This window comes from Ruditapes philippinarum, unplaced genomic scaffold (assembly GCF_026571515.1).
Source record: "Ruditapes philippinarum isolate M1 unplaced genomic scaffold, ASM2657151v2 ctg842_1_1_1_1, whole genome shotgun sequence".
Classification (NCBI taxonomy): Eukaryota; Metazoa; Mollusca; class Bivalvia; order Venerida; family Veneridae; genus Ruditapes; species Ruditapes philippinarum.
In genome coordinates, this window is record NW_026866721.1 from 282,675 (window position 1) to 300,959 (window position 18,285).

An 18,285-nucleotide genomic window follows, 5' to 3' on the forward strand; every position below is an offset into this window, starting at 1 on the left:
GTGTACTATGTCTGTGTCCTGTGACACATAATGTTCCCTCATTATGAAACTTCAGATGAAGAATAATATAATACATATTTGGTTGCATAAAAGCTTCGGATAAGATTTCATATACGGAGTGAACATGTTAACAAAGAAGCAACAAAAAAACGCACAAAAACACAAAAAAGAAACACAAAATTAAAACACATTTCTGATACATTTATCATATTCAATACCAAATACCGGTATAATATAAAATCTCTGCAGCCTATTTGAATCCATGACTTTTTTTGCAGAATACATGACCAGGAAGAAGTCTAAATATCCACAATGATATTCAAGCAAAACTCTCCTCAGATTTTTCTTCAAAAATTGTTAACGTGGCAGTTACGAAAAAAATGTCCAAACTCATAATGCGTTAATATTACAGGAAAACAGATACATGTATTAAAGCGACTCCACCGGGGGTTATTTGTTTTACATGACGAGAGTTGAAATAATTTTTCGAAATAAATGTTCCTTTTGATGCAGATCTATAATAACGTGTGTGCAATATTACAGATCATTTGCTAATTCCGATTTTCAAGATTGTGAAACATAACACAAAATTAAAAAGCGTTGCAACGCTTTTCACTCTAATAGGTCTAAGAGTACAACAAAAATGTGATTTTCAATTATTTCAAAGTCAATTTTACATAACTTCCAGGCTCAGCCGATCTATGTTAGAAATTTAAATTTCATTTTTATGTTTTTGGACCTCAGTGAAGTTTCTTTAAAGACCCTGTTTGTAAAATTATGGATGTAACAGCGAACTGACATTTTATACACGTATATAGTAGGTTTTCACCCAAAACAATTTCTAAACAGCCAAGTATTTGATCTACACTTTTTTATGTACATTATATATATTAAAAGTCATACAATAAAAGGGTCTTTATATCGATTTTTATATCGACATTTTTATCGATTTTGTGATTTTCACATGAAATTTAGTGCCATGAAATACGCTTTCATGTGTTTTAACTCATGTGTCTATTCTCTACATTATATTTTTATTGAAAAAAGCGGCCAAGACATTATCAAAAATATATGTTTAATAACAAATGTACCTCGTTATATTTACATAGGCTGTTTGTTTTTATCTTTTTCATAACTTCTGACTAACTATCTATTGATAATTATTCATTTGAGCACCAGATTTGCCATATAGAACTTAACATTTACATTTACAAGTACATGGACTAAAATACAAACTTCCCAAGGAAATCAGGTTCTTTAATGTCATCAGTAAATGACATTTCTCTGGCCTCGCAAACCTAATTGTTTTAATCTTCACAACAAAACACATTTTTTCTGGCATATTGTTGACAATTATATATACAGTGCATTTAAAGGGCGTCGATAATATTTTATTTATCACGTGCGAATGTGCAAGCATTATATAAGTGGGAATGTGTTAAAGTTTCTGTCCCGCGTAGAACTTGATACCTGCGTGCGCACGTGTTGACTACCTGTACGCATAGGATGGAGCCCCTTTAAAAATGAAATTAATACATAACTACAACAGTAATACCGCTCGGCAGTTTCCGGCATATCTCGGTAAATTCTTTCAAGGATAACAGATGAGGTGTTCCGAATATTATTTACATATGTTTTACATTCCTTATGTAACCTCGTCGTATCATCGGCGTGCATCTTTGACTATATTGAAAAGACAATTGCATGATATCAATCAATCATCTCAAAACAAAACAAAAATAACTTCCTTAAATGAATTAGTTTCGTCTAAATACTATTGTTTCATATCAATATATTAAACATTATCTGAGTACAAGTAATGCATCCAATTTATGCCCACCGAATAATTCGGTACATTCGGACAAGTTAATTTCTGGTATCATCCCAATACGGAATTTTGACCAAACCCGTTCTAGAAAATAGTTCTTTCGCATTTTGAAGAGTCCCAATTTAAGTCATCCCTAGTTTTACTGGTCATAATTATGTTAGTGTATCTACTGCATCTGTGTAGTTTTGTGTGTGTGTTATATGATGACTATAAAAGTTGATTTGTGTGTTTTCTCAGGACCTCATTTCTGAATGTACGGATGAATCAAAGATGTACTATGCGCCAACAGTAAAAAGGACAATTTAAAAGAGACGGCTAACATATTATATTTTGGGTCTCATTTGACTTTGATAGTGTTGATGTTTAAAGTTGAAGACATTATATAATTCATCAAGGATTGAGGAATCCAGAATTAAGCCTCAAATTTGACTTATTAATGGAACATTTGACTTGGTCGAGTCTTTCTGGTACGAAGGATGCCCGATAAATAACCGGGATAGTTTCATACTGATTAATTCATATGCTTACCTCTATGTATTTTATTAAAAATCCGACAAAAAACTAGATTCGACAGAAAAAATAACCTCTTTGCACTGACGCATTATCTACTAAACAATGTAAGAGTCCAATTGACCTAGAGCATCTTCTGACACGAAAAATGACAAGATTAAATGAATAAAACGGAAAGTTGGCCGAAAAAATAAAACGGAACGAAATTAAAATCAGTTCGCCAAATTCAGCTTTTGATACATGTATCACCTTAAACATTATTGTCATTAAGAAACAAGTCACACAAAAACATGAAACTAGATGCGACAAAAGATTAGATACCTGGTAAGGAAAAAGAAAACAAGGAGGAAAAATATCAACAAAGCGGCCTCTACAAATAAAAACATCATCTTAAAACAAAAGAATTACATAATAAAATATTTGTTTCGTCTATCTTCAGTTAGACTTTACCAAGACTTCCGTACAAACTAACTTTCTGAAGTGATAAATCAAAAACGGGAGAAAAATGAAACATATTACTCTTTTAGTGAAGATTTTCTTCATATTTCTCTCAGCTCAGCCTGTTTTCACTGAATCTGAACAACTGTGTACTCTAAGGCAAGACATGGATTACAGGATATCTGAAGAGCTGATTTTGTTGAGGAACGAAGTGTTCACAGCTACGAGTGAGATTGAAAGGCTACAAAATGAAATAAACGAACACAGAGATGAGCAGAAAGGTAAATCCTTTTTTTTAAGACATCCTTTAATGTTTTTTTTTTATTGTTTATTGTTATTTTAATACATAAAAATAACAGGAATGTGCATTCACGTTTAAGTAACTTAAAATATAGGAAAGACTGAACAAAACTAAAGTTAATGTTTAAAAAGAGATAGATACAAAAATTAATAAAATAAAAACATTTCAACGTGAAAGAAAATGGTAAAAGCGTTGATTTATGAAAATAAGTTCTCCGATCTAATCACGTTTTATTGGTATTGCTTATATCTTAATACATCTTTTATGGAACTGCATAACTAAATAATGTTTCCTAAAAAATATTTGTAATTTTCGATCAGAATGGAAGCCTATAAATGCAATGTTTTTTCTTAGTTCTCCAATGAAACTTACGCCATTTGGTCGTCTGCTTATGAGGTCTTAAACCTGAGCTCGTAGTATGTTGGTTTATTTAAATACAAGCTATTAAAAGATTTTAAACCTCTTACAGTTGCCGGGGGTGACCTGTATACGAGATGGGGCCGCAGGAGTTGTCCTGACAACGGAACAACCCAAGTATATACCGGTAAGTTATTTCTGTAGGTCAAGTCATGCTATAGGGTCAAATTTACATTTGTCCGGGGGTTATTGGTTTGTTTTTTCCCTATTTTTCGTCCTTACTTATTTGTATAAAGCCCTCCGTTATTGCATATATAGAAATGGCATGTACATCTAACCTCTGTACTATTCTCTCTGGGTAATTTCGTCTGCTTGAATTTATCACTAATTGTATGGTATTCCTATATAATTGAATAGAAGTGTCGTGCATGGACTTTTTAATGTTATTTTCATATCATTATCGTAGCTAAAATATTTTTTTCTTAAATTTACATCGGCAACACTGGCAAATCGTTTCTTGTTTGTGACGTCATGAACCTTTTATAGTGTCTTTAAACTCTATAAATAATGTGTAAGGTCATCATCTAAAGTCATCATTGCAGTGTCCATGGGCTTGAGTAATAACCCCTGTAAGTTCATGACCAGAAACCTTAATTAACGTGAACTTACTGATAAGCTTAATGACACCCCCGCCCTGTGTGTCTAATGAATAATTCTAATGCCTAATTAATTAATCAATTAATTATAGTTAGCTTATTATAAAATCAATACTATTGACTTATTGTATATCTTTTATGCCTGTGAACCTGATAATTAAAAATCGACAAACTTTATTTATAACCATATTGCCCATAATGAACTTAATAAATAATCTAAATACACAGACATGTAATTTATAATCTTAAAGGCTCATTATGCTTTAGAAATGAATGTATATTTTTCCATCTTAGGAAAGGGCAAGCATGGGTTTTTAATGTTAGAATACTAGTGTAAAACATGATTTTAGAAATTTGATACTTATCACCTGAAGGATGTGAAAGTATTTGTCATAAATGCAGCAAAAAGTAAATAAAGTAGTATTTTGTCTTCCATACAAAATACTTAAATTACTTTTACTTTAGTAACTGACAAAAGCAAAAGTAGAAAAAGATGTTTCTGGTACTTGGCCAATGAGAAACATTTAGGAACCCCAAAATAAAAATGCTTTTGAGTAATAATATTAAAAGCATAACTGAGACGTTATGGCCCTTTAAACCCCATGAGACTTTTAAACCATAAGCTATATTTATCTATTTCTAGGTTTTATGGCTGGATCGAGCAACTCTCATACCGGTACGGGCTCTAATTACATCTGTTTATCCGACAGACCGACGTGGGATCACTATTCGGGGTTAAAGAGTCAAGGAACAATCACTGGCGTAGAGTATCAGTTTTGGCACCATCGGGAGACCGGTGCTGCAGAATACTTCGGAGATAACATGTTCAACCACAATGCCCCGTGTGCTGTGTGCTACACGAAAAGACGCGTGGCGGTGATGCTCCCGGGAAGGAATAAGTGTTACGACGGCTGGACGACGGAATATGAAGGCTATCTCGTGTCCGGGCCTTACAGCGACAGCGGTGCTACTGAATATGTATGCCTTGATAGGCGTCCGGAAAAGGTGATAAATGGGGACAAGAATGATGACGACAACCGGCTTTATTTAGTAGAAGGAACATGCGGTGAAAGTTTATCTTGCCCGCCGTATGAGGCAGGTCGGGAGCTGACATGCGTAGTATGTTCTCTGTAACGTATCTCGATCGCGGACTGATCGCGCTTCCAAAACAAATGAACAAACAAACAAAAAGAAAACTCATGAATTGTTCCATTTTCCACTTCTTTCGACAACTTACTTTTTGATTTTATAATAATCTGTCTGCGTGCATATTACTGATGTAATAAAGCTTCAGCCATCAAAAAAAATATTGAAGCGTTTTTATACAGTCCTATCAATGATACGTATTATCAAAGGACGGACATGTGCGTTATAATAATCGAATCGGATACGAAATACAGCTATGTTGAGCTATATTTGTCACTGATTAAATATGTAAAATAAACATCTGAATATATTACACCACCACTGCCATCACCATGATCTTCATCAATATCGTCATAAAGATCATTATTATCATTATCATCATAATAACAACGGCCATCATTACCACATTATCATCATCATCGTCATCATTATCATATTTTGTTTGGGTTTAAATAACGTCACATCGACACAGTATAAGTCATATGGCTACATTTCCAGATTTACTGGTGGAGGAAGACCTAAGGTGCCCTTCCGTGCATAATGTCAGGCACGAACGGGCACCTGAGTAGAACCACCGACATTCCGTAAGCTAGGTGGATAGCTTCTTCACGAGAAAGAATCCACCACTAGTACTATCATCATCATCATCACCATGACGACCATGATAAAATATAACCAATCTACGAACACTACCATCACCTACAACATTAAGATGTTAAGTTCCCCTAAAATTTTAGACAATTTAAAATTCTATAGTACACAGGTGATTTTCTTAGCCCACTGAGGGCCACCGAACATAATAAGCCTAGGTCACGAGTATAGATCTAGGCCAACTCGTACAACAATCCAGACTGGCCTTAGTATATTAATCTTGTAATATGGACTGGTTCAAAGTCAAAAACGGGAACCCACTCTCATCAAGATTCTAGGAGACAAGATGTTACATATCCCATGTGCTTACAAAGGATACTTGTCTACTTATATACAGATCAAATTTTATATGATTGTATTAAGATTGTTTATTACAAAAAATAACATTAACACTTGATCTGATATAAAAATGTAAACATAATATGGTAAATGCAAATTGTAATGATACTGCAAGTACAAACATGATTGTCACAATAAAAACAAAACATTATTGACTATAACCAAGCATTTTACACAAGTTCTGTTCTGATATCAAAATATAAACTTGTAAAATAAAAGGCATTCCATTGAGCATAAAATTCTTTCATAGATCAAATCGGAAATTTAAAACGGAAAGATATCCAAAAGTACATGCAGATTTCAGTTGAAAATCGTATTTTTTTGTGCTATTCTTAGTGCGATTTGAGTCAAAGGCGTTTAAAGGTTGTTGTTTTACTTGTCGTTTTTTTTATTTTCTTTATTTTTTGTCGTTTTTTGTACATTTAGGACAATCGGAGTGAACGAATGGTCAAACCTACGCCAAATGGTTCATAAATCTCGAAAAAATATTTCCAGTAGTACATGAGTTAAGTCCCTTTAAGATTAAATATCAAAACAAAACATTGCATTGTCGTTGGTATCAGAAATAAACATGTTGATATACATGTATAATAATTCGTCGGCTTGGTGCAAAAATATTGTAACTCCATCTTTATGTCATATGAGTTAAAGCCATGCCGCACAAAGCCCTCGATATGCACAAATAGTAATTGTATTTCAAAACATTATCTTTAGACATACTGAAATATATGTACTCAAAACAAACAAGAAATGATGTTAAAATGTTTCATTAACAAATTATTCATTTCAAGCTGATTTGAAAGACCATATGAGCCGCGTCACGACAAAACCAACATAATGGGTTTGCCACCATCATGAATCCAGACCAGCCTGCGCATCCGCTTACATTCGCTTACAAACCTTATAGCAAGTAGAGAAACTGATAGCGAACAGCATGGATCCTGATCAGACTGCGCGGATGCGCAGTCTGGTCTGGATCCATGCTGGTCTCAAACCCATAATGTTGGTTTTGTCGTGACGCGGCTCATATATTTATTTGATATTAATTACACTTTTTATATCAATGTATAAATAGAATATTCTTAATGTACAAACATTTATGTGACTTTTTATCACTGTATACAAGTTGATTTATATTTATGTCATCGTGACCTGAATAAATTACCTAGACAAAAAATACATTAAAGGCACATGAAGTCTCATATTTTTGTATCTATAGAAAGAGCAAACGCGTGTTTTATAATGTTGTCATAATTGATTTAGAACAATATAATTATGTAAGATACTTATGACTTGAAAAATAGCTCTGAATGTGAAATAATTTATGATAAAGGAAGTAAAATGTAAACAAAGAGGCATTTTGACTTCCACAACGAGTAACAAATCATTATGACTGTTCAACTGCCAAAAGGCAAAACGAGGGTCAATGATCGAATAGTGCACCAAAAATACAAAGTTTTTGAAAATTAAAAATATAACGTTTTTCAGGCTTTATGGAACTTTAAGATATTTAGGCACATATTTTTCTGTCAAAATAACAAATTCACGTTGTTTCCCTGAGTGAATAAATAACATGCATCTAAACCAAAACAGTGATGAATAAATAACGTGCATTAAAATCAAAACAGTGAATAAATAACATGCATCGTAACCAAAACAGTGAATAAATAACATGTATCGAAACTAAAACATGAAACATTTTTCATATCAAACCATACTGTATTAGTTTTGTATATATGTCATGTTGATTTTGTTGTCACAGCTCTCCGTAAAAATTCCTTATTTACCAAAAGTAATGGTTTTGCTTATTTTGTTTATTATGTCACATGTCTGTTTGTCGTACTAATATTGTATCTTAAAGGAGCCTTCAGCTTTTTACCGAAGGTTAAATATGTTATTTTTAGATTTTGTTTGTTTGCTTGATTGGGTTTTACGTCACACCGACACAGTATATGTCATATGGCGACATTCCAGCTTTACTGGTGAATGAAGACCTCAGTTGCCCTTCCGAGCATTATTTCAGGCACGGACGCAAACCTGAGTAGAACCACCGACGTTACGTAAGCTAGCAAGATAGCTTCCTCACATTAGGAATTCGAACCTACAGCGGTAAGGGGCAAGTTGTTTTTTAGACAAATCGTTTCATAAATTTGTCAAATCCAAAAGAATTTAGGTGGAAAATGAAAAGAATTTAGATGGAAAATGAAAATTTGCCGACAATAAAATACAAATAAAAACAAATAGGACGACTCGTTGTTTTAGAAACGAACGTCGCCGATGCGTTATAAATAGTTCTCGGGACCCTGTTTTGAAGCTAAACAGTGATATGATTCCAAGATAAAACTACTAAAACTACTGAAATACTTAGTTTGAAACAACACAGAATTGTTTTTGCAACAAAAAATAGCAGCTGAAGGCCGCTTTAAATGTAGACATTAAAATAAATGGAAACTCCTAACACTAAATGTTCATCAAGATGTCACATGTTCGTCTGTCAACGTCACAACTTCTCCGTGCTTCACTGTGAAGAAACATCCTGAATCTAAACCTTTCTCTTTCACTATATCACTTAGCTTCTGTTTAGGCTCCATGTAATGCTGAAATATAAGAAAGAAAAAGTTACAATGGAAACGGTTTTCGTACTGCAATTTATTGATAAGCGTATTAAGCAGTCATGTTTTAAAAGTGACTGAGTGAAAAATAATTGTTTTTTTTTAATTGACTTGACTTTGGCTTTATTTCTGGTGTACATAAAAAAGCTTGCTGAAATTACACTTCTTCTATATGTAGATTCAAAAAGTTAAAGAACTATCGGAATTAAGTAAATATTTTGTCACATTATGACATTTTATAAACTGTAAACTATATAATTTTACCATCATCAGATTTGCTAAGTTTGATATCATCTGAAGTCACATACGTTCATATGGCTACTTCATTTTCATTGGTGGAAAAAAGACCACATGTGACAGTCCATGAGCAAACATTACCTATATAAACAATCTGGCCCACATAGCTAATACTCTTCTGGAGGAATAGCCCATATGGGCAACCGGTGGTGAGTATAAATAAACTCAAAAACACACAAATTATGTACAAAAGAATATCCGTCAATATCACACCATACCTCTGTTGTCAGTCTGAATGTCCCCCAATGTATCCCTACAGATTTCTCTGACTTTAATTCCTCGTGCATAATGACGGCCTCCTCCGGATTCACGTGCTGTGGTCTCATGAACCATCTGTATATATCAGAAAAGGTCTTATTGTTTATACTTTCATTTATTATCAGTGACAATATTAGTCTTTATCTTGGCAACTGATCTGGGACATTGAATCCAATGATTTTTGTTTCCCGCCGCTGATCCTGAAATCATGCAGGAATGTCACTTGAGGAAAAAAAAGGTTATTACTGCTTAAAGTTATCCAGGAAAACTGGTAAAATGGGGCAATTTCCGGCATATGACCAAAATGAATCTAAATGGCCGTAAAACGGACAATCAAACTTAATTTCAAGTAATTTCTACTTTAACTTACGAACAGGGACCTAACTTAACCACTAAGAGTATCAAGTTAAGTCAGTACTGTTTCTGTCTGCCAGCATGCCTGGATCTAACCTTAAAATGTTTCCTTTAGCCCCCAGGTGTTACAAATGTTCAAATCTTACAATTTTAACCATATATCAATACGGCTCTTCACTGTAACTGGCGACACAAAGCTGTAAGAACTATATTAATGGTTAAATATGGTAAGGTAACAAGTATTATTACATAGTACAATCATACAGAAAAAACAAAATACTATCACCTTGGCTCATACGCTCCTATAGGTATGGCTGACAATGAGAATGGACCATATTTGTTCCCAATCTGTTTAAAAGCACAACAGTAACCTGTGTCTCCAGCAAAGTAAAAACTGTGTTTTGGACCTTTAACAACCCAGCTACACCATAGTGCCTGAAACATGGGCAATATAATAAAAATATAATGACATGACACGATATGATATAAGACATGGCGTCCTTGGCCGAGGGGTTAAAGTCGTTGACTTCAAACCACTTGCCCCCTCACCAATGTGGGTTCGAATCTCGACTGGGACTTTGGATTCTATCATGTAAGGAAGCTATCTAGCTAGCTTACGGAACGTCGGCGGTTTTATTCAGGTGACTGTTTGTGCCTGAAAGCACTTAATGGCACCTGAGGTCTTCCTCCATCAGTAAAGCTGGAATGTCCCCATATGACCTATAATATACTGTGTTGGTGTGACGTAAAACCTAATCAAACAAACAAACATTTCATAGCATATCATTTCATTTCATTGCATTACAAAACAACACAACACAAGGCTATTAATTGGAACTTTGCGTAGACAAACATCGTGGTTCATACTTGATGTTTTGCCTATAATAATATTTATCGGACATAATGCATCATGCGATTATGATTAAACAGGGTTCATGTAATTTATTATTATGATTTATTAATTTTTTGAATTTCAATTTGATTTCTCAATTTCGTTTGGAGGGTTATATTGGGTCATATAATCTGTCAAAAATCTTTATAACCAATATATAATATACCTTGTTTGTATCCGATATTGTTCGCTTGCACCAATGCTGTGCTGGGGTTGCAGCAAACATGTACTGTTTACCATCTTTGGCAAGAGTGTGTTCTTGCCACCATGTTAGCTCCACTACATTTTTACACCCACACTGCCTCATCCAGTCGGCTTGACCTATAGCGACAAACCAATGTAGCTTGTCGCCAAACTTCCGGTTCAGTTTGACCACCGATTCGTGATTAAGATGGTCGTAATGATTATGGCTGATAACAACTGCATCCACGTGTGGGATATCCTCAATCTTGCACGGGGGCGGGCGATATCTCTTCGGACCCATAATTCCAAGCGGCCCGCACCTGTCTCCCCATATTGGGTCAGTGAGTACAGTCAGTCCATCAAACTGTACCAGTATAGAGGCGTGTCCGGCCCACATTAGCTGAACGTTGCCGTTTGGAGGGTTCCTCAACTTCTCAAAATCTGGTGTTACAACTGGTAATGTTCTGTCAAGTTCCTGTATTAAGAACATTTTGTGAATTTTGTTTCAAAGTGTTCTAAAATTTACTAAAATGAATGAAAAATATATATATATTATTACATCCTTTATTACTACAGTAAACGGGCGCTAGGTAGATCAGCTAGATCAAGTATTATTTTTTTTATTTTTGATGATCTATGGGAGATAATTTTTACGATCATCTTCTCATTATACTGTAGACAAGACAAATGAGCCGAATACCCGTGGATAAAGTTATGCACAAGATTGTATTTCCCCGCGAATGGTTTTGGATAGTTATTAATCATAACCTAAAGAGTTACTTCCCTTTATAATTAACACCCCATTATAAATAAAAAATCAATTTACCTCTTTATTTTTCCATGGTATTTTACTGTTGTCCTCAGACCTGATCATCTTAAAAACATCTGTCAATGTCCTTTCTTCGAACGTATCGAACGGATTTTTGAAACGTCCATTTTCAAATATAGGTTGTACTAATCCATTTTCTTCAAAACTTTTCGGATCGATGCCATTCTCATCTTTGTTTATCTTTCCCCCTGTACCGCCCATGTTTATCAGCAGTTTATTATTAATAATTAAAGCGAAACTAGAAAATAATCAGGCCTTATAATTAAATCGAATAAATCCGTGTACGTTTCTGTAGAATCTACTTTATAGTTTCCCACTGCATTACGTAACTAAAGATAGAACGTGTTAAAATCTAGGACATACAGCTCTAGGTTGCTCAGTATGGTAGAACTTTATTTAATCCAAACACAATGGTGAATTTGAAATATCCACATATCTTATTCCGTTGAATTTGGTATTATTTTGTCAGTTTAACCAAACCTGTGTACAGTGTTAAATCTATGATAAAGGTCAAATATTTCGGACATTGATCAAGGGAAGTAATTCATGACGTATACATAGTACATGTGTAAAACCAAAGTTATTGGCGACGCCGGTGAGCGGCGTCGTCTTTTATGGAACGCTTTTTATTTTTGCCTATGGAAGGAGCTGTTATTATTAGCAGTTAATTTCATGTTGTGTAAATTAGTTTTATTTTGATTCGTAAAAATCAAGTAAACAAATGTGTTGTTATATTTGTATTTAATAACTTTATGTAAAAAGCATGTGCATTGTGATATTATTTTCACGAAATTGCAGGTTAAGTTTAACAGCTTGTCCCTTAGTTTTAATGACAATACTAAAACCCGGATTTCGAATATCGTTGTGGTCTAGATTGAGGCCGTATCATTTATACATTTTCAAAATTTTCCTACAAGAAGAAAGTTCACCTGCAATTGAGTATAAGGATAGGTAATGAAACTGTTGTAAACGATTATCCTATTGATTTTATCCTTATTAAGGCAGCACACCACACTAAATGAAGCCGCAGCTTCGAATGGCCAGGGAGGATTTCATGGATATAGTGACTATTGTGGATTTAAATGACTGGTTGTCTTTAAAATGCATTTTCAGCATGAAATTTGTTTTTGTGACATGTAATATGAGCATTGGCAAATTCGAAAACATGGTTAGAAATCACATGCTGATAATTATTGATGTCAAGGTCGCCATTGTTTGTAAACATTGCTTTTAAACAGCATGCTCGGTGAAAAAAAGTAATTTTACAGGGGGTACAAACTTTCAGCAATAGCAAAAAATCTACAAGGCCAAGCACCTATTTCTTTGTGATATTTTGCATGCACAGGGAGTTGCTAAAGCAGTGACTGAGTTTTTGTAGACCGTATATTTGCAGGTATTTTTTGCCGGAGGTACGAAAAATGTTGTTTTGGGTCTCGGACCACTATAGATTTTTGGCTTTTACGGAATGAATTGGATTTTTTTTAACTGTCTGACTGTTGCACATGGGATGATTTCATTACAGATTTGCAATGGTATGACATATATGTTCTTAACAAAATGTGTTTTCTTTTTCCAGGTTGTTTAGTTTGGGATCAGATTTATCAGACATATTGCTTGTAGGACATTGACGACAGAAACTTGAAATTTAGTGTGGAGTGCTACCTTTACATTTATCTGTTGCGCAGAATGGTTGTTTTTACAAAGTGTACCAGTATCCGGATGTTGAAAGCTATCCGATTTTCTGCAATTACTGCTGACACATGGCCATCTATTTTTTTATGAATACTTTACCATTAATTTGCATGGCTTGATAAAATTGAACCTGCAACATTTCATAATTTTGCTGTTTATCGTGTTCTTTTGGGTTTCAGGTTTTCTTTATTTTAAGGGGAAGTAACTTATGTTTACTAAATTATTTGTTCTTTTCTGTCTATCTTAGGTATTACTTATAATACTATTTTTGTTGTATATAATTCACCAGTTGTAAGGTCATCAAAAGCATGTTAATGTTAATGTTAGGATTTCATATTTATTTAATATAAACTGGGAATTATTAATGTTATGTGCATACATGTATATCTTAGACAGTAGTATATTGATATGTTGAGACTTATATTGTGATTTGTGCCACATGAAAACCAACATAGTACAAAAAGTAACTGGGCGCCAGATGAAAACATGAAAATACAATCTACCACAAAGTGGTTTGTTTGTTGCATTTTCATGTTTTTGCCCGGTGCCCTTGATGCAAAATACAAATCAGCCTTCATAAAATTTCTTCTTATGTTGGTCACAGGTTAATGAGTTCTGGTCAAGCTCAAAGTTTTTCTCATCCTATGACTGCATATAAGCATGAGTTCAATTTCCTATGCTCTGTAACATAAGAAATTCACGAACACAAATCGATATAGTGGGGAAATATGTTGTGGTTTAGAACTGTTTCATTATTAAAGAGAAAATGTGTAGCAGGCCGGATAGCTCAGTTGGTCTTCTGAAAGTCATGGGTTCGAGTCATGGTCAGGCAGTTTCAGTCAGGGTTTAGAAGTGGTTTTTCAATTGACACATGTTTGATTCATTTAACAGATTGCATTATTTGAAATGGACAAAGGCAGTATTGCATGATACTTTTAGATCTACAAAGGGCATTTGATACAGTTGAACACACTATCCTGCACATGAAGAAGTTGTTTTTCTTCTTCTTCATGAAACTTCAAGCATCTGCCATATATAATGACATTCTTACATGGTTTAAGTCTTATCTCTGATAGTAGCTGGTTGATGTGGCTGGTACTTATTCTACTACTGCTCTGAGTACCTATGCTGTCCCCCTGATGTTCATTTTAGGTCCTCTTTTTATGTCTAATATATGTCAATTACATGTCTTCAACCCTAAGCAATAAGCTTTTATTATAATGCACAGGCACGAGTATCAGACCTTGGATGAAAAAATATGGCCAGATTGATAAAAGAACCTGTGTTCATCTTAAAAGTGTCAACAACCAAAATAAAATGTAAATAATGACCCCCTTTAAAAATATACTTCAAGTTGAAAGTATATTTTTAAAGGGGATCATTATTTACATTTTTTGTTTTGGTTTTTATAAACACAGTTTTTTTTTATCAATCTGGTCATCTGGTCATATTTTTTCTTCCCAGGTCCGATACTCGTGCCAGTGATTATATGCTGATGACTCAGGAATCCTTGTGTCTCATAAATTAAATCTGAAGAAATTCTTTCTTATAACATGAGTCTTATAAGATTGCTTAATTGACTATAAATTGCCTTTGCATCTTGGCAAGACAGAGTCTATTCTTTTTTGGTTTAAGTTTCAACTTAACCTGGCCCTAGCCTCCAGGTCACATGTAATGGTACTGCTATAAAGTACACATCTTTTGTTAAGTATTTAGGTGCAAATCTGGATCAAATTCTTTTGGCGTCGCCCTTTGATGCTTTGCATCAATGCTTTTCTTGTTATATTTTGGAAAACCAAGAGAGGTTTGCGTAATATGCCTAACTTTCACTATGAGGGGACTGTCCAGGAAATTGTTGAGCATTTCTCATATTTAGGTGTCCAATTTTCATTTAATGGTAAATTCAGCAGAACTAAAACATTCCTTATTGATCAAGCCCGTAAAGCCATGTTTTCTGTAATTAGGAAATCTAGGATACTTAATTTACCAATAGATATGCAATTACACTTGTTTGATACAATGATAGCACCCATTTTGTTGTATGGGTGTGAAGTTTGGGGTGTTGAAGATGTGAGTGTTGTGGATAAATTTCAATTAAAATACCTAAAGATAATTCTACAGTTGAAACAGAGTACTCCAAATGCTATGATTTATGGGGAGTTGGGTATTACCCCACTTTCAACACAAATTAAAAGTAGAGTTCTCAATTACTGGGGTAAAATAGTTAATTCTGAACATGATAAGATAGTCAGCATTCTATATAGAACAACTCATAATTTATATACTCTGAATAATATTAAATCAGATTGGGTCTGTTTTGTTCGAAATAATTTAAATGATCTTGGATTGTCGCATTTTTGGATAAATCAAAATGTGGAATCTCCTGCTTCATTCAAGAATACTGTCAACTTAAGATTGCGTGATCATTTTATGCAAAATTGGAGAAGTACAATTAATAATTCCAGTAAATGTCTAAATTACAGGATTTATAAACAGGATTTTTGTTTTGAGCCATACCTCAGCAAGTTACCTATGAATTTAGCTTTAATTCTCTTTAAATTTAGAAGTATGAATCACAAACTTCCTATTGAAAAAGGAAGGTTTGATGATATTCCAAGAGAACTTAGAACTTGTAACCTATGTACCAGTAACTCTTTAGGCGACGAATTCCATTATCTTTTTGAATGTTCACATTTAGTCAATACAAGAAAGCTGTATCTTGATAAATATTTCTATGAACGTCCAAGTGCTTTAAAATTTGAAAAATTAATGAACCATAGTAATAAAGATATCCTTTTGAAACTTGCCATATTTTGCAAAAATATTATGTTATTATTTAAATAATGTTAGCTTATTAGATTATGTATTTTCTCTTTGTTTTTTTTTTCTCGCAATGATTTTTGATTTTTCTCTCTCATCCTCCATTATCAGTCAATTATTACAGTAATTTTATTACATCATGGAGTTGTATGACCATTTATAATTTGTCATTTTGTAGTATTTTGTTTTTACATATTATTTGCCATTTTGTATTATTTTGTATGTATGTACTGTTTTATGTTGTCACATGCCCATATGGGCCCTGACGTATTCAAATAAACCTTGAAACCTTGTAACAGGATTACCTCCCGTTTTTACCCGGTTCAATTCTGTATTTATTTTCTTATTAATAGCACGGATTTATATTATGTAATATAAATCCGTGTTAATAGTAAGTAACTATAATTTTTAATTTAAAGTTACAGGTAATTCACATCTTAAAAACTCATCAACGATATAATATTTTATTCTTCCTTTTCATATTAACAAGAAACATTTTTGAAGTATTTAATGACAATGATTTTTAGCTTTTTAAGATTTAGAAACCCTGACCAAAATATAAAATGATTTCCCTAATTACCAACTAGAAATGGCTAATTTCTTACTTTTACTTCTACATTATACTGCTTTTAGATCGTTTACGATCACTCTAAGCAGGTATACATTGTATACATTAAAGAGGCAGCTATGAGATATAAGGGAATCTAGCTCTTATTGAATAGACCCCTTGGTTCCTTTACATGCCCAGTGTATAGCACTGATACATGCGAGGATTACCTGGATTTCTTACCAGTACACCTCTAGGTAGTTGTGAAACACTGAAAGTGTCTCTGAAAAATCCCAAGGGTGTAACCTAGGATCGAACCCGGGACCTCAGGAGTGATAATCAGTGGTTTAACCAATTGAGCTATCGCGCCACCTAACAAGAGGTAAGATAAACCTTGCACGTGTCTTTGAATCATCGGCTATTTAAAGTGTGTATTTTTGGTAAATTTATACCATTATCACACCAAAATGCATTCCTTTAAATGAGCTGCGTCATGACAAAACCAACATAATGGGTTTGCGACCAGAATGGGTCCAGACCAGTCTACGCATCCGCGCAGTCTGGTCAGGATCCATGCTGTTCGCTTACCAACAAGTACAGAAACTGATAGCGAACAGCATGGATCCTGATCAGACTGCGCGGATGCGCAGGCTGGTCTGGATCCATGCTGGTCGCAAACGCACTATGTTGGTTTTGTCGTGACGCGGCTCAAATATGATCTCGCTTTGAGAAATTTTTGCTTCTGGTCAAAGCAACGTCATATAGGAATTGCTCAAAAACCCATATCACGTTCCGCAAGAACGTAACTAAAGATAGAACGTTTTAAAAACTAGGACATACATCTCTAATGTCGCTCAGTATTGTCGAATTGTATTAAATCCAAGCACAATGATGAATTTGAAAAACACACATATCTTTATCCCGATTAATTTGGGACATAGATCAAGGGAAATAATCCTTGATGTATAAATAGTATATTGATAAGTTGCAATAAGCATGCGCGATTCTTCCAGGCGATTAGCTAGGTCATCATCATTATGACAGAAAAATCATTTTTGATTCAAAATTTTTCTTACAAAATTAATGTATGTTTATTTCTTTCTAGTATCAAATATGGTTTTGATGATTTTTACTGCTAACAACTAAGGGCATTATCCGATGATCATTGACTAATTAAAGTTTAACACACTGGATAATTTTATCCGTTAGCAACAGAATTTATCGGACAGTCATTTTTTAGCCAGTGGATCCTTTGTTTATCACTTGCCAATGTTTTGAACAATCTGGAGCCTGTAGTTTGAAAAGGGAAAGTTTCAATATACATTGTACCTGTGTTTGTATAATTCCTCGATCAGACACATAAAATAGTGTAGTGCATTGCTAAAAGCAGCATAATATTTTGTTCAGGGACATTTTATTCCGTTAACATATAATATTCATGTGTGTTAAATAGATACAGGGGCAGTGTGTCCAATGGAGGTGCATATCATGTCACATACATTGCGTTAATTGCAGTCCATTATCGGCAGTAACTGTGCTATATTAGTTATGCCCAGAGGCAAGGATTAAATTTAT

At 34.0% G+C, this 18,285-nt stretch overlaps 2 protein-coding genes across 2 annotated transcripts; one reads left to right on the forward strand and one right to left on the reverse strand.

The window, feature by feature from the left end:
* Positions 1–2,746: 2,746 nt before the first annotated feature.
* On the forward strand, positions 2,747–5,399 carry LOC132733473 (uncharacterized). Its single transcript, XM_060720124.1, has 3 exons — positions 2,747–3,057; positions 3,547–3,621; positions 4,734–5,399. The coding sequence occupies exons 1-3, from the start codon at positions 2,844–2,846 to the stop codon at positions 5,222–5,224; spliced, it is 780 nt and encodes a 259-aa protein (XP_060576107.1). The 5' UTR covers positions 2,747–2,843; the 3' UTR covers positions 5,225–5,399.
* Positions 5,400–7,144: 1,745 nt separating this feature from the next.
* LOC132733469 (N-acyl-phosphatidylethanolamine-hydrolyzing phospholipase D-like) lies at positions 7,145–12,208 on the reverse strand. Its single transcript, XM_060720118.1, has 5 exons — positions 11,649–12,208; positions 10,806–11,297; positions 10,034–10,182; positions 9,354–9,468; positions 7,145–8,823 (listed from the first exon to the last, which is right to left on the reverse strand). The coding sequence occupies exons 1-5, from the start codon at positions 11,850–11,852 to the stop codon at positions 8,698–8,700; spliced, it is 1,086 nt and encodes a 361-aa protein (XP_060576101.1). The 5' UTR covers positions 11,853–12,208; the 3' UTR covers positions 7,145–8,697.
* Between the last annotated feature and the right edge of the window lie 6,077 nt (positions 12,209–18,285).

Excerpts from the sequence above, each read along its gene's own strand:
- LOC132733469 (XM_060720118.1), bottom strand. The coding sequence starts at position 11,852 with ATGGGCGGTACAGGGGGAAAGATAAACAAAGATGAGAATGGCATCGAT. Across the intron at positions 9,469-10,033 it reads ATAGGAGCGTATGAGCCAAG|ATGGTTCATGAGACCACAGC; the intron begins GTGATAGTATTT and ends TGATATATACAG. Across the intron at positions 8,824-9,353 it reads CATTCAGACTGACAACAGAG|CATTACATGGAGCCTAAACA; the intron begins GTATGGTGTGAT and ends CTTATATTTCAG.
- LOC132733473 (XM_060720124.1), top strand. The coding sequence starts at position 2,844 with ATGAAACATATTACTCTTTTAGTGAAGATTTTCTTCATATTTCTCTCA. Across the intron at positions 3,058-3,546 it reads ACACAGAGATGAGCAGAAAG|TTGCCGGGGGTGACCTGTAT; the intron begins GTAAATCCTTTT and ends AACCTCTTACAG. Across the intron at positions 3,622-4,733 it reads AACAACCCAAGTATATACCG|GTTTTATGGCTGGATCGAGC; the intron begins GTAAGTTATTTC and ends ATCTATTTCTAG.